Source organism: Salvia miltiorrhiza, chromosome 3, assembly GCF_028751815.1.
Source record: "Salvia miltiorrhiza cultivar Shanhuang (shh) chromosome 3, IMPLAD_Smil_shh, whole genome shotgun sequence".
NCBI lineage: Eukaryota > Viridiplantae > Streptophyta > Magnoliopsida > Lamiales > Lamiaceae > Salvia > Salvia miltiorrhiza.
The window spans coordinates 40,403,209-40,420,474 of NC_080389.1; the positions used below are offsets into that span (position 1 = coordinate 40,403,209).

At 33.8% G+C, this 17,266-nt stretch overlaps 1 protein-coding gene across 1 annotated transcript; it reads left to right on the forward strand.

Annotated features, from left to right (window-relative positions):
• Window positions 1-4,004: 4,004 nt before the first annotated feature.
• Window positions 4,005-11,638, forward strand: LOC131016695 (short-chain dehydrogenase TIC 32 B, chloroplastic). Its single transcript, XM_057945398.1, has 8 exons — window positions 4,005-4,528; window positions 9,811-10,042; window positions 10,121-10,200; window positions 10,274-10,427; window positions 10,518-10,596; window positions 10,662-10,746; window positions 11,125-11,171; window positions 11,244-11,638. The coding sequence occupies exons 1-8, from the start codon at window positions 4,417-4,419 to the stop codon at window positions 11,418-11,420; spliced, it is 966 nt and encodes a 321-aa protein (XP_057801381.1). The 5' UTR covers window positions 4,005-4,416; the 3' UTR covers window positions 11,421-11,638.
• The last annotated feature ends 5,628 nt before the right edge of the window (window positions 11,639-17,266 follow it).

Genomic DNA, 17,266 nt, shown 5'->3' on the forward strand with positions numbered 1-17,266 from the left:
GAACTCCAGCCTAACCATCGTCCCCAAACCAACCCGGCTCTCACCCCGCAAAAAAAAACCAAACAGAGGCAACTTGTCGGTGAGACGCCGTCGCCAAGTAGCCCAGAAAGGAAAGCTATACTGCCGGTAAGATTCTGTCGCCGTTAGCTCGAACAAAGAAGACAAACATAAGTAAGCAACACAGCCGGTAAGATGCCGTCGCCGTGAGCTTACCACTAAACCACGATCAGAGCGTAGTGAGGTCGTCGCCGGAAACTAAAACTCTGTGAAATCTCCGATTGCGCGATCTGCCCAACAAGCAACGACCATGCCAAAAGCAACTCCAGAAACCAAAGCCGCAGCGCAGCTCACCAAATCTCCGATTGGTTTATATGAATGCATTTCACTCGCAAGACTATGTATTACAAGTCGATTCAACTATTCGTTATAAAATAAATATTTATTAATTATTTTAAATTAAATTAGTGATTTTGAGGAAAAATATAATAAAATGAGGTGAAATGGTTGATATGAATGTATTTCACTTGCAAGACTATGTATAGCAGGTCGATTCAACTATTCGTTATAAAACTATATAACATATACTTGTAGACAATGTATTATAATATAGTATTGAAGTCGATTTGATAATAAAAAAAATGAACTACTATAGTGTAAATAATGAAGTCGAAATAATTATACTCAATGAAATGAAGTTGAATTAAATTAGTGAAGTTTTAATAAAAAACGAATCATATGATGGGGTTTTTCTCGGAAAGCTATATAACATATACTTTATTAAAAGCGATATAATAGTAAGAAAATGAACTACTATAGTGTGAGTAATGGAAAAAAAAATTAATTCAAGTGAATCATACAATGGGATTTTGCTCGAAAGACTATATAACATATACTTTATTTGAATATATTATAATGAAGTATTGTAATTGATATGATGATAACAAAATGAACCACTATTGTGTGAGTAACGAAGTCGAAATAGTTATACTCGATGAAATGAAGTTTAATTAATTAGTGAAGTTGTAATAAAAATAAAATTTATAAGATATATATATATAATGAAGGAAATTTTATTAAAGTATAATCAATCCTACGTAGAGATTTTGCTCGGAATCTATATAACATATACTTGAATACAATGAATTATAATATAGTATTAAACGCGATATAATAATAAGAAATAATTATACTCAATGAAATAGAGATGAATTAATTAATTGAAATAAATTAGTGAATTTGAAAAAAAAAATGAATCATACGATGGCATTTTGCTCGGAGAACCATATAACATGTAATATAATACAATACTTTATTATAATATATTACAATAAAGTATATGTAATATTGTTTTTCGAGCAAAATCTCATCGCGTGATTCAGTTGAAAATTTTCTGTTTCGTTACTCACACTATAGTAGTTCATTTTCTTATTATCATATCGCTTTTAATAAAGTATATGTTATATAGTTTTCCGAGTAAAATCTCTACGTAGGATTGATTATATTGTATTTTTGCTTTCAACTTCACTAATTTATTTCAATTATGTAATTAAACTTGATGAAGGTTGAGTTTAATTATTTCGACTTCAATAAAATATTATAATACATTCTCTTAAAATATATGTTATATAGTTTTCCAACCAAAATTACATTGTATTCACAATTTTTTTTTTGAACTTCACTAATTTATTTTAATTAATTAATTAAAATTTATTTCCTATTGTTATATAGCATTTACTGGATTATTATAATACATTTAATCCAAGTATATGTTATTTATTTTTTCAATCGATGCCCCATCATATGATTAATTTTATTTTTCTTTCTAACGCTTCACTAATGCGGTTGCCACTACCGGACAAGGTGGCAAAGTATAACTCACATATTATTTTTCATGTATTTCGTTTTTTTTTTTAAATCATCTTCGAATTTTTTATTAAATATTTGAAAAAAATATAAAAATGAAAACAAATCTAGGAATACTTTGAAAGGAATTTCTAAATTAGTAGAAATAAATAAAATTAACATATAATTCGCAAAATAAAAAATAAAAATCGAAAAATAAAATAAATGTCGAAATAAATCTATGATTATTTTATAAGAATCTCTAAATTAGTGGAATCAAATCAAAGAATATTTATTGGAGAATAAAAATCTCTAAATTAGTGGAAACAAATCAAGGATTATTTTAGGATAATATCTAAATTAGTGGAAACAAATTAATCGAAGATTATTTTAGAAGAATTTCTAAATTTGTGGAAACAAATCTTGGATTATTTTTAGGAGAATATCCAAATTAGTGGAAACAAATAAAAAAATATATAATTTTCGAAAAATACAAAAAATTCAGAAAAAAAATATTATCGAAACAATAAAAAAATAATATGTGGAAACAAAAAAAAGAATATATAATTTTCGAAAAATACAAAAAATTCAGAAAAAAAATATTTTCGAAACAATAAAAAAATAATATGTGGAAACAAAAAAAAGAATTTTTTTTAAAGAGAATCATAAAATTAGTGGAAACAAAATAAAACACAATTTTAGAATATAAATAAATAATTTAATCATCAATAATATCTAAATTAGTGGAAACAAATCGAAGATTATTTTAGGAGAATTTCTAAATTTGTGGAAACAAATCTTGGATTATTTTTAGGAGAATATCCAAATTAGTGGAAACAAATAAAAATATATATAATTTTCGAAAAATACAAAAAATTCAGAAAAAAATATTATCGAAACAATAAAACAATAATATGTGGAAACAAAAAAAATAATATATAATTTTCGAAAAATACAAAAAATTCAGAAAAAAAAATATTTTTCGAAACAATAAAAAAATAATATGTGGAAACAAAAAAAAAGATTTTTTTAAAGAGAATCATAAAATTAGTGGAAACAAAATAAAACACAATTTTAGAATATAAATAAATAATTTAATCATCAATAAAAATAAATAATATTAATTTTTTTAAAAAAAGTTGGAAAATATAAGGAAACAAAAAACCGAAAAATTAGGAAACAAAAAAAACCATAAATTTCAAAAATCATAACACAGAAAAAAAAAAAAAAACAATATATCTAATAAAGGATAAATTAGTAAATCTATAAATCACTAAAAACCGGCTCATTTGGACTAGTAGGAAAACCGATGGTTTTTTGGAGGTTTGCACACCTAGTGTCCAAACATCATTATTGATTTAATATATAACTTTTCGAACAATCGTAACAAAATTACGAACATATAAATAAAAATATTTGAATTTTTAAATAACTGAATTAAAATGGAAAAAATATATAACATTTTTTCGAAATACTTAATACCGATATTCATGCATGTCTCTCTACGAATAAATCTTTTCAATTGCAATTTTCTTTTTATTTTTTTCAATTTTGTGTTCGTGATGATTGTGAAAAATCTTTTAGTGTGATAAGTTATCTAATGTGATATACAAGGAAAAAATAATTAAATTGTAACCCCATAAAGATATGGCTCTGATTTTCCGAAAATAACTACATTCAGTCAACTAAGTTATGGAGGAATACGGTTATAATAATAATTGCTTTACCTATTTAACCTTTAGGATATTTAACATATTTATTAAAGGCAATTATCACCACCATTAGATTTCCAAGATCAAACGGATAATATTTATTCTTCATTCTCAATTTTTTTTGTCATTCTCCATGGATTTTCTCCCTTTTTATTATATATAATAATAATAATAATAATAATAATAATAATAATAATAATAATAATAATAATAATAATAATAATAAATAAACAAATTTGTGTGGGCACGTGCCCCTATGGGTGCTAATGTGCATCCGTCTCCACATCAATGGCTTCCACGCGTGGACACGTTAAAAATTAATTGTCCAGACCTTTCATGCATCAGCAAACTGACGGCATACCATCTTCTAATTATAACAAGAAAATAATTAATCAATAATTAATGTCATCACCTAATATATATGTACTTGTACATGTGAAGTAAAATACTTTTTTGCTAGTTATCTTTTTGTTCGTGGGGAGGCCAGATACAGAGATGGAGCCTTATATAAATTCATAAGAATCTTTTGAGGTAAATGTGTATATAGGTATTCACAGAATTAATATGGTAAGGAGTAGTTAGGAATAGTTGTCATTCACAAGCAGTCACCGATTATCATTAAATGCATATACACCCAATTCAAACCTATAATCCCCCCAAAACCCCTTATATCATCTCAATCTCAATACAATTTATTATTGTCCTTTGCCTTTTCCGTGACCACCTTCTTCTTCTTCTTCTTCTTCTTCTTCTTCTTCTTCTTCTTCTTCTTCTTTCATTTCTCAACACCACTCTCATTATCTCTCTATAAATTCACCTTCTTTTCTTTCTTGGCCAAGTCAACCTCTCTCTCTAGCAGAAGATGTTTAGGTTGATCACAGGTATAGCGGGGGCTAGTGGGTTCGGATCAGCTTCGACGGCTGAACAGGTTACTCAAGGGATTGATGCTACAAATCTGACGGCCATTATCACAGGTAATTGATCTATTTTTATTTTTTTTATTAGTATTTAATTGATTAGACTCTTCAATGCATGCATGCACATTAATATAGTTTTGGTGTGTGCGCGCTGTTCTTGCTCACGTTCAACGTCAAAATCGGGTTTTATTTGTCTGTTAGTTCATGAACTGGATTGATTGGGAGACTAGCCTAAATGAAATAGGAGAATTAATTTGTGGCCTGTGTTGATTGAGATGACATTGAGAGGGAGGGTGTTTGGTTGACTTATTCAATTAGAAGCTAAATTAATTGATTGAGATGCATTGTTGATTGCAATGCATTATTTTTGGGATAATTTGTATAGTAGTTTTTACTAAAACTTATTGACTCTGCAATTGTATACGCGTATTTCCAGCGAATTAATGAAAATCAATATATACACACTCCACTAGGAGTGTAATCGAATCGAGCCGTGGTGTGCTCAAGTTTGATTTGTTTAGTATCGAATCAAATCCCGAACTTTACGTACCGAATACTTTGAAGCTCACGAGCCTAATCGAGCCTATACGAATTTTCTAAATTTATATATATTCAAAATATCGATTATTTTATTTTAAAAATAAATTATTTTATTTAAAATAATAAATATATTAATTATTTTCTTATGACAAATAAAATTAATTAGAGATTTAATACAATTATTATTAATTTTAGTGGATAAATATAAGTTGTATCTACTAATAATTTATACTCCCTCCGTCCCACGGAAAGTGGTGCGTATTCCTTTTTGGGCTGTCCCACCGAAAGTGGTGCATTTCATTTTTTGACAAAAATTAGACACCCCTTATTTTTCCTTAATCACTCACTTATTACATTCTCTCTCCTACTTTATCACTTTATTATTATCTTATTTCTCCTACACACTTAAAACACTAATCTATAACTCTTTAAATTCCGTGCCCAAAAGAAACGCACCACTTTGCGCGGGACGGAGGGAGTATTTTTCAAGCTGAATCACTTGACGAACATGTTCACGAGCTAACGAGCCGAATACTACTAAGCTCAAGCTTGGTTTGTTTATTTATCGAGCTTCTCTAATTGAACTTGAACGAGCTTTTTTCGAGCCGCGCGAACTCCGAATAGTTCGCGAGCGGCTTGGTTTGTTTACACCCCTACACTCCAGCGTCATAAAATCAATTGAGTTTTAATTAAAATTGAAAATTGTCTTAAAGGGTTTTTATTTTTCGCATGTTCGTAAAAGTCTGTAACTGTTGCATGTTCGTAAAAGTCTGTAACTATTGCCTATAACAGAGAATAAGACCTTTTTCCTAAATTTTAATGTATGTGCAACTTACTTCATATGGAATAAGGCCCAACATATTAAATTGATCATTGATATTATAAGAGGTGGTCTTGGGTACATCCGGGTGTACCGTACATTAAAGTTGATCCGTATTCAGATCCTAACCTGCGTTCTGATCCAAACTCGCATCTTGACTCAAATCGTGTAAATGACACTATTCAGTTATACAAATGACACTACCTATAATTGACATTATTCTGTTATACAAATGACACTGCGTATAAATGACATTATAACATTGTAAATGACATTGTGTATAATCGACGCTATTCAGAAATATAAATGACACTTTCTATAATTGACACAATAAGATTATATATGACACTATAATATTTTAAATAACACTATAAGATTGAAAATGACACTATAACATTTTAAAATGTTACAGTGCCATTTATATAATTGAATAGTGTCAATTATAAGCAGTGTCATTTGTATAACTGAATAATGTCATTTACACGATTTGAGTCAGGATGCGAGTTTAGATTAACATACGGGTCAAGATTTGAGTACGGGTCAACCCGAGTGTACGGTACACTCTGATGTAGAGAAGATTTTGTGTATTTTAAAGGTCACTATCCCCTATTCCTATCTATTTATTAATATTATTCAATACTTATCATAATATATTTTGTTATTGAAAATCTAATACCGCTATGCCCTAGGCTTAGCTAGGCTTATATACGTACCTTGTAGAACTAGAAGAAAGTCGTTTTTTAAATACAAATAATTAAGACGAAACAAGCAAATTGCAATAAGTAAGACACAATATGCAATGCTTTCATGCCATGTGTTTTAAATATATATTCAATTAAAGACATTTCAACTAGAAGCAATGAATGAATTATGGGCCATTTATGAAGTAGATAATGAATGTACTATAACTATATTAATTTAAGTAAACTCCACGTGGGATGAGATCCAGTTTTACATGGGATGAGATCCAATTTCCAAATGATGTGTATCACTATGTTTTACTATTATTTAATAATATTTTTATTAAAATAAAATTTATTATAATAATACTTTCTCCGTCCCAATTTAATAGGTATGTTTCCTTATTTGAACGTTTCATTTCAATTGGTCACTTTCTAAAATGAAAAGTCAACACATAACAAATATCCTCATTCAGCTTATATTGTTTACATTAAATATTATTGTACTCCACACATAATTATCTCTTCTTTATTTCCTACTTTTTGGATAAATATATCCTAAAAAAAAGTTACTTTCTTTCTTCTATTTTATTATAAACTATTCATTTTTTAACATCCGTGTCCAAGCCTTATGGCCGAAGTATAAATTATACTTAATTTTTATTTCAAGAAATTATATATCATAAGTTTTAATTTGTCAAGCTATTATTAGCTAATAAAAGTGAAATTAAATAATAAAAATAATTATATATCTAATTTGATGGAACAAACTCTAGTTAATAATTACAAAATTAAACTAAAGCATGCAAAATTAAAATTAAAAACAAATATATAAAATATAAGTAAAATTGAAAATAAGATATAAAGTAGGACATCATATATAATACACTGAGTGCTCGTTTAGTTCAAATAGATGAGTGGAAATGGAATGAAATCAAATAAAGGAAGTGAAATGGTAATAATAATCATTACTTTTATTGAGTGTTTGATTTAGCAATGAAAATAAATCACTACTAAGGGATTTCCTTCTTTTTGTTTTCTCTCTATTTTGAAGGGTAACAATTTGAGTGATTGAGTTATTCTCAAGTAATGTTAATAGTTAACTCATTATCGAAACCAAATAACAAATAATGAATTCAATTAATTGAATAATTTTCCATCCTACAAAAACATTCAATCAAATATAGGCGGAATCTCAATCCAGTGCGAACAGGCGGAGATAGCCTATCCATATCCTACAGGTCAGGCTTGAATCATAATCCGCTCCTGCTACTTACAACTAAAAGAAAAAAAAAGAAAAGAAAAAAAAGACCAAAGCTATATCGTATATATTTATGTCGAGATAATGATGTACTTTTAATATATATATACAACTAATACTCTTACTCTTATTTCCCAAATAATTGAAGTTTGGATCTTGTATCCAATTTAAAATTTTTAATTTCATTTTCACTATAACTAACCTCTCTATATATATATAATTGTTAAGCTATCCTTACAAGCACATAAGAAAAATATTGTTGGATCTTTAAGATGCTAGTGGGTTCAAACTCTTGACATTTTATTGGAAAGTCACCGCATTCCCTAATTGGGCCAACCGAAAGGTACATCCCTGTGTTATTAGTTGTTGGCATGACAAAATCTAACATTATTGGGTTGCTTTCATTACATTGATACCACAAATTTATTTTCCAAATTTGTGGTTGGTTTCAATAATGGAAAAAAATAAATTCATATGATAAGAAAATTAAACGAATCCATGCCTTGATCGTGAAAGACCTCACCAGTCACCGGACAAACTTGTTGAACTGTACACATCAATTAATTACTCCATTTGTCCCACGAATTTTGACACGTTTGATTTCGACACAGAAATTAAAGAGTTATAAATTAGTATTTTAAGTGTGTAGATAATAAAATATAAAAGTGATAAAGTAGAAGAAAAAAAGTAATAAAGTGATAAAATATGAGAGATAATGTAATTAAGACCCCTTATTTTCAGACTAATTTATTTAGAAATGTGTCAAGATTCGTGGGACGGATGGAGTATAATATTATTTCCATCTTAATAATAATAATAATAATAATAATAATAATAATAATAATAATAATAATAATAATAATAATAAGGAGGGTTAATTGCCCCTAAATACACCACATTTCCTTGAATTCTATAATTGCACATCACCTTTAAAATCCGCCCCTAAATATACCACATTTCCTTGAATTCTACAATTGCACATCACCTTTAAATCCGCTCCAAAATACATCACCTTTATATTTTTTCTGTTTTTGCACATGACTAAAAAATCCTCAAGAAATAAATTAAAGTGTTAATTTATAAATTTAAATATCTTTTTAGCAGCGGAAATATAATAAAATAAAATTCTTTATAAAGTTTAAAATCATATATATATATATATATATGTATGTATTTTCGTAAAGAAATAAATTCTCTAATAAATTTTTAGAAATAACTTGAATTAAAAAAATAAACAGGTCATGGCATTAAGAAAATAAAATGAAACTTTTATTTTAATAAATTTCACACGAATTCGATATAATTTGGAATTTAGAGTTACAATAATCAAAAGTACCTACATGAATAATATAATGAGTTTGAAAGAAACATTTTTTTTTAAAGAGGTTCGATGCGCCCATTCGACTCTCCATGCGCCTCCAATGTCATTTACCTGAAATATTAAATATGAGATAAGCATACATAGTATACTTAGTGTGGGAACATGTAATTATTGTCCACGTTAATAAAATGGTAACACATACCATCATAACATTCAAAACGACACAATTTTGCCAATTTGGAAGCCACGTCATTTAAATTGGTAACACCCTAATCTAATTAAAGTTTTAAATATAAATTTAAATATATTTTTAGCAACGAAAATATAATAAAATAAAATTCTTTATACAAATGTATAAATAATTTTATTTTATTATATTTTCGCTGCTAAAAAGATATTTAAATTTATAAATTAACACTTTAATTTATTTCTTGAGGATTTTTTAGTCATGTGCAAAAACAGAAAAAATATAAAGATGATGTATTTTGGGGCAGATTTAAAGGTGATGTGCAATTGTAGAATTCAAGGAAAGGTGATATATTTAGGGGCGGATTTTAAAGGTGATGTGCAATTGTAGAATTCAAGGAAAGATGGTGTATTTAGGAGCAATTAACCCTAATAATAATAATAATAATAATAACACGGTCTTGTATCATAAATTAGTCGTTAATTTTCAATATTGGTTAAAAAATTTTGAGCCGAATCGTTCAAGTGCAGGTGGTGCAAGTGGGATTGGTTTGGAAACTGCAAGAGTGTTAGCTCAGAGAAATGCACATGTTATTATTGCAGCAAGAAATATGGAAGCTGCAAATGAAGCAAAACAGGCTATTCTTCAAGATTACAGCAAAGCTAGAGTCGATATCCTTAAACTCGACCTAGCTTCCCTCCACTCAGTCAAGGCCTTCACTCATCACTTCCTTACTCTTAACCTTCCTCTCAACATCTTAATGTAACAAAACAAAATTTACATTCAATTCCCATATATTTTGGTTAGTGTGTAGAATACTGAAGCTTTTGTTTTTTACAGAAACAATGCTGGTATCATGTTCTGCCCTTTTCAGCTCTCTGAAGATGGGATTGAGATGCAGTTTGCTACAAATCATCTTGGTATAATATAAGTAATTTATATTTTCTTGAAATATTTCTTTCTCTTACATTCTTGATGGGGTTGATGGGTCAGGCCACTTCTACTTGACTAACCTACTCCTAGACAAGATGAAAGAAACAGCGAAAACCACGGGCATCGAGGGCAGAATTGTCAATCTGTCATCGGTAGCACATCTACTCACCTATCGAGAAGGGATTGCATTCGAACAGATGAATGATAAAAACAAGTGAGTTCATCAAAATCAGCTGGTGCATGATAAGATAGCCTAGTGTGATGTTTCATGTTGTGTTTCTCCTACATTTCTGTTTGATGACAGATACGACGACAAGAAAGCATATGGGCAATCCAAACTAGCCAACATATTGCACGCAAATGAGCTCTCTAGGCGCCTGCAGGTAATCTCTGCACATACAAACTCTCTCTAGGAACTGTCGAAACTCAAACTCGTGTGCTTTTGCAGAGTGAAGGAGTGAATATTACAGTAAATTCAGTGCATCCTGGGCTGATCATGACCAATCTGTTCAGATATTCTGGGATTTTTATCAGTATGTAGTCCTAGTTTTCTCTCACACTAAATCAATGTTCTACTGCAGAAATATTCAAGTTTAGACTTTGTTTTTGAAATGAATCTTCAAGTTTAGACTTGTGTGCTAGTTTTCAAGATTTTGCTGCAGAAGTCTTCAAGTTAACACTTCTAAGTTTTGTTTCACTAAATCTAATATTTTGCTACAGAAATCTTCAAGATATATAGCACTTTTAAGTTTTCTAGCACTAAATCAAGATTCTGCTCCAGGAATCTTAAAATTAACAAACACTTACGTGCTGGTTTTCTTGCATTGAACCAAACATTCTTCTGCAGAAATGTTGAAGTTAACACTACTTTTCTGCTAGTTTACTTTTACTAAATCAAGATTTTTCTGCAGAAATGTTGAAGCTGGCCACTTACATTCTATGGAAAAATGTTCCTCAGGTAAGAATATCCTAAACAAAATATGATCTAAGGTTAACATAACATGTATATAAGTTTGCTCTCGATTTTCAGGGCGCAGCCACGACGTGCTATGTAGCGCTCCACCCCAACCTTAAAGGAGTGTCGGGGAAGTACTACGTGGACTGCAACGAGTTCAAGTCGGGCAGACTTGCTAGAGACGAGGCTTTGGCAAAGAGACTATGGGATTTCAGTTGCGACTTAGTTAATAAGGCAGCTCGAAAAGTCTGAAGCTTCTACTCCGACTTACTACAATATTGTGTCGAACTACTTCAGTTCACATCTTATGTTTTTTCATAATGCTCAAACAATACAAGATAATCATATGTGTGTCTTCTCCCAAAAAATGCGTTCAACTTAAAAGTGACAAATATTTTTTGTCTCTGTGTTACGTTGTAGAAACTATATATTGGTAAATAAGTTATTTTTCTGAAGAATTTCTTTTTAAAGACTAATCAGACCATAGCTCCTTATCTGCAGCACTCCACATATTATATAATTGTTGTACATTGGAATTTAGTTGCTCTTTAATGCCTTACATGTTAAAATGTGAAACAACAACATCCATCACCATAGTATATGATAAGTACTTTGATCATCTTCAACATCATCTAAGTGATGATGTTTAGTTGTGGGCATCTCAATTTCACCATGAAACCTCCAAATTTTATAATCTTGTACGAATCAATTCTTTACAATGTGATATTGAACAATGTTCGTGGTGTGATATTTTATATTATCACACCTCCTACATGGACATTTAACTTTGTCGCCATCTATTATTGTTGGTTGACTATTCGCAAAGTCTATGAAACCTTTGTATTCGGGATTGAAATAAAAATTATACATTCACAATTCTCACGTATTTCTACAAATTTGAATACAATTAAGAACGCCATTCGTAGCCAAAATCATTGAGAAATAAAAATAAATTATTAAACAAAGCGATCTTAGTTAATACTCAAACTAACATGCTTCAACAATTCACCCAACTACACTAAAAACCATGCGATCTTTATAATGATTGTTGTATCAAGTACTATGCTGGAAAAAATAGTAGTACTATTAATTGATAAAGAAATATTAGCCTAACATTTATCCATATTCACAATACAAATTCGGCGCTCCACATAAATAATCCAAACTTACAATCATCTATTTCATATTTTATTAAATGCGATTTTATTAGAAAAGAAAAGAAAACCTAAAAACCCTTGCAAGCACAGGAAAGCAGACTAAGGGCTGAGCCTCGTTAAAACCTTTTCACGGAAAACCCAGTGGGAAAACCCATGAAAAGGAAAAAGAGTACTCGTCTAAAATAAAGAAGAAAAAAGGGGAAAGAGCGGAAGGGAAAGTTTCCAGAACTCCGGCCTAACCATCGTCCCCAAACAATCCCGGCTCTAACCCAACAAAACAAGCAACACGGTCGGTTAGACGCCGTCGCCGTAAGCTCAAACAAAAACAAAGAAAAATGAAAACTACATGGCCGGTTATACGTCGTCGCCATGAGTTCTCCATAAAACCCAACTCCGAACCCACACAAAAAGCTACACGGCCGGTGAGATGCCGTCGCCGTAAGCGCAAACAAAACAAGGAGAGCAACACGGCCGGTTAAATGCCGTCGCCGCAAGCACTCCATAAGAAACACACGGCCGGTTATACGCCGTCGCCGTGAGTTCACCACAAAACCAAACCTAAAAACCATACTAGAATAGTTACTACACGGCCGGTTATACGCCGTCGCCGTTAGTATACCACGAATCATAATCTGCCCAAAGGAAGCATCCGCTGAATCGCCAAAACTAAGAACGACCACCAAGTGCTCGATAAAAGGACCGAGCCAACAGGAACCAAAAACTCGATGGACTCCCCACCCCACGAGATCTGGAAGAACCCTGACCCCAATAACGCCGAAGTTCGAGGAGCTCCAGCAAAGTGCCTGAAGAGGACCAGAACGCCGCAGCCTTCGATCTCTGAGTCGCCAACACCAGAAAAAAGCCCGACCACCAAGTATATGTTGAAAGAGCTAGCTGAACCAACTCAAAAGGAGTCCTACACCAATTAACTGATTTGTCGAACATAGCTATGGTTAGAGATGTCCCGGCGTACAGCCGTCTTGATGATGTCGATTTCAAAAGGCCACCAACCCTCCTCCATACTATCGGCTGCTAAAATGTCAGCAACTGCATTCCCTTCTCTAAAAATGTGTGTAACATGCAACTGAAAATCAGAGAGTAAGACAAGAATACGTTTCCACGAAGCGAGGAAACGCCAAGGAACTAAAGTAGAGCGTTTCTGTAACAGACGAACGACATAAGAAGAGTCAGCTTCAACCCAAAGATGGCGCCATTGCCTATCATGAGCAATTTGGATTGCCGTGATAATAGCAAGTAACTCCGCTTCGAACGCAAAGCCAATTCCTCCTTTCTTGTGAAAATAGCCCCGAACCACACTAAAGTTATCTTGAAACACGCCCCCAGCTGCAATTCTGCCCGGAGCTCCCATAGCCGAGCCGTCGGTGTTGACCTTGATCCAGTTATTATGCGGAGGCCACCAATACACATTCACAAATTCAGGAGGAGACGACGCTCTACCCTTTATACCAATTCTTTTGAGAATGGATAGGTCTTCCCAAGTATTAGCCATGGTTCCAATTTTAAAATTCTCCTCCATTTCCCGAAAAGAAACCTTGATCGAACGAATCATCGCTTTAGCCTCTAATTTTCCATTATCGAAAATGCAATCGTTGCGCTGTCTCCATATGTTCCAAATAAGGTTGATGATCCCAGCTTTCCAGTAACTCTCCAACTGGGAGCTGAAATCGTGACCCCAAGCTGCCACCAACATAGAAAAAATGTCAAAATTATGAATATCATGCTCCTTATTGAACCAAGCCAAAAATTCCATCCAAATAGAACGAATTTTGCTGCAGCTCCAGAAAACATGCTCGATCGTTTCACCGTCCCTGAAACAGAAAGGACAATGATTAGGCGCAATGAAGCCCTGGTGGATGAGAGTGTCAAGAGTGGGAAGGCATCGATGCAGGATCCGCCAACAAACCATCGAACGGCGAGTAGGTATGTACTTTTCCCAGATCCACTTGCCCCAACGAACCTCCGGGAAGCGGTGGCAATGACGTGCAAAGGCCAAAGAGGCGGTGACATTCCCATGAAGCGAAGGCCGCCAAAACCGAGTATCTGGACCCTCTCCGATGGGAAGCATGAGGATGTCGCAAACAATCTCAGGATAAGCATTCACAAAGTTCCTTGTGAAGTGCCAAATGCCATCAAAAAAGTACTCAGCAACCGAATGATGTAGGAAATCCTGAACGTAATGTGGAACACCACATTTTCGAGCAATAGAATAATCGAGCCAATCGTCGTTCCAGAAACTAGTGTATTCTCCGTTGCCAATATAGCAGTAAGAATCATTAATAAGAGGCGCCACTTCATCCCGAATGCCAAGCCAGACAGAGGAAGGGGCGGTAGTGGATTTAACATGGCCGAAGTTATTCAAATAACGTTTGTTAATGATCTCCATACCAAAATTGGAACCATCGATAATGTTCCAAGCACGCTTCATAAGGAAGCTTCTATTCATCAAAGAGAAAGATCGAACGTCGAGACCTCCCTCCTCCTTTGTGGCGCACACTCTGGCCCAGGCAACCGTGCATGTCGATTGCTTTTCCGTGTCTCCAGTCCAAATAAAATTCCTGCACTTGGCATCAAGCTCCTTTAAAAGGGAGCGTGGCCACTTGTAAACCATCATAGAGTGCGTAAGAGAACTCTGGATAACCGATCTCACCAGACAAACTCTGCCCGCCATAGAGAGATGCCGTTCGCGCCATCTGGAAAATTTTTGAATGATATGATCATGGATAGTTCTCATATACGACGCACGAACTCGGCCAACAAAAAGCGGTACTCCAAGGTAAGTAAACGACAGCTGCCCAACAGTGAAATCCAAAGCGCGCTCAATGTTTCTCTTTAACGCCGTAGGCGTCTTATCCGTGAAGTAAATGTGAGATTTTTCAGGACTATACCATTGACCAGAGATAGAACCATAGAAAGTGAGGATGTGTTGAATAGTTTTAGCATTCTGTTCAGAGGCCTTACAAAAAACCAATATGTCATCTGCATAAAGAAGATGCGTAGGGAACTGACGGGCTCTGCAATAATTCATAGGAAAAAGTTTCCCAGCATCAACACAATTCCTAAAGAGATTGCTAAGAACATCTTCAGCAATTCCAAAAAGCAAGGGCGAGAGCGGGTCTCCCTGTCGAACCCCACGAGAGCAAGCAAAATAGCCATGCAAACGACCATTATACAAGATCGAGAGACGAGCAGAAGCCAAGATGATTTTAATCCAGTTGATAAACTTGTGATCATATCCTCCAACTTTAAGAACCGCCAAGAGGAAGTCCCAACGAAGAGTGTCAAAAGCTTTCTTAATGTCGATTTTGCAAGCTATGTTAAGGCCTTTTCCAGAGCGCCGCATGCAGTTGATACCTTCCGATCCAAGCACAATACAGTCGTGTATGGATCGACCACTAATAAACCCGAACTGATTAGAGCTAACATACTTGGCGGCAACGGTACTGAGTCTGCAGGCAAGAATCTTAGAGAAGATTTTAAAAAAGAAATTCGAAAGCACGATAGGGTAGGAGGTCAGCCACTGAAGACACGGTCTTCTTCTTGGGAAGAAGAATCATAACGCTGGAGTTGCAGCCAGTAGGAAGATAAGATTTCTCGAAGAAGGCAGTGACCGCTTTCCAAATATCCAACTTCACCGTTTCCCAGCAGGATTGAAAGAACTTGCCGGAAAACCCATCCGGACCAGGTGAGCTGGTCGAATCCATGCCAAAAACCGCAGCTTTAATTTCCTCTTCATCTGGAGTTTTAGTAGAAACCTATTATGATGCTCATCAACTGTCTCGTCAATAACAGCTTCCACCGAGGTAATATCGAGGGCTTCTTGATTAGTCTCCTCAAAAAGCTTTGAAAAGTAATCAATAATATAATCACCAATAGTCTTTTGATCATAAACCGTTTCACCCTCAATGGAGATATGAGAGATGAGATGAGGTTTCTTCTTGTACCTAAGCATATTGTGAAAGAAAGCGGTATTACGGTCACCATCGTTAAGCCAAGAGACTCTACATTTCTATCGAAGGAGATTATTCTTTCTTGTGAGGGCCGAATTAATCCTGGCTTGAGCTCCCACTTCTGCATCAAATAAAGTCATTGTAACCATCAGAAGCAATTTGAGATTGAATTTGAACCAGCTGCTCTTGAGTGTCCGCAATTAAATTGTCAACATTCCCAAACACCGTTTTATTCCACGTTTTAAGCACACCTCGAAGCCTCTTAAGTTTCAGCATGACCGTATAGATAGGACACCTTGTAGACGTTTCCTCGTTCCAGGAAGACCTCACCACATCCTGAAAGGCGTCATGAAGCGTCCACATGTGAAGAAATCTGAAGAATTTCTGACTTGGAGGAAGAGAAGAGCAACACCGCATAACAATGGGCGAGTGGTCAGAGGTGAGCCTCGGAAGCACTTGAGTGTAGATATTGCTCCAGTCGGCAGCAAAATTTGTAGAAAACAAGATACGATCAAGTCTGGACTCCACATGAGACGGCATAAAGCGCCTGCCAGACCACGTGAACTGAAGGCCAATCGTTGGAGATTCGATAAAACCCGAAGCGGCAATAAAATCACAGAAATCCCGGCACAAAGCAGCATTAGGCAAGCAATCACTACTGCGTTCATGGGCACCTTTGACAGCGTTGAAGTCCCCTGCAAAAATAGTGGCGCCGTCTGCCACACTGAGAAGATCAAGCCAAAGTTGTCTTCGTAAGGTACTCGTGTTAGCCCCATGCACAATGGCAATACGGAAGTTGTGATTAATCCAGCTACAATCCATGACAACCGCCTGCTCAGAAGTAAGAACAATATTAGTCACGACATCGGGGTGAGCAAAAACCCAAATATTAGAACGTTTGTTGAGACGAGAATTCTGATGAGAAGGAACAAGATTGAGAGAACGCCAAAAACCATCAGGAACTTTGTGAAAC

What these genes read in the sequence shown, in the direction of transcription:
- LOC131016695 (XM_057945398.1), top strand. Translation starts at nt 4,417, where the DNA reads ATGTTTAGGTTGATCACAGGTATAGCGGGGGCTAGTGGGTTCGGATCA. An exon ending in TCTGACGGCCATTATCACAG is followed by an intron (nt 4,529 to 9,810) that starts GTAATTGATCTA and finishes GTTCAAGTGCAG; the next exon opens with GTGGTGCAAGTGGGATTGGT. An exon ending in GTTTGCTACAAATCATCTTG is followed by an intron (nt 10,201 to 10,273) that starts GTATAATATAAG and finishes TTGATGGGTCAG; the next exon opens with GCCACTTCTACTTGACTAAC.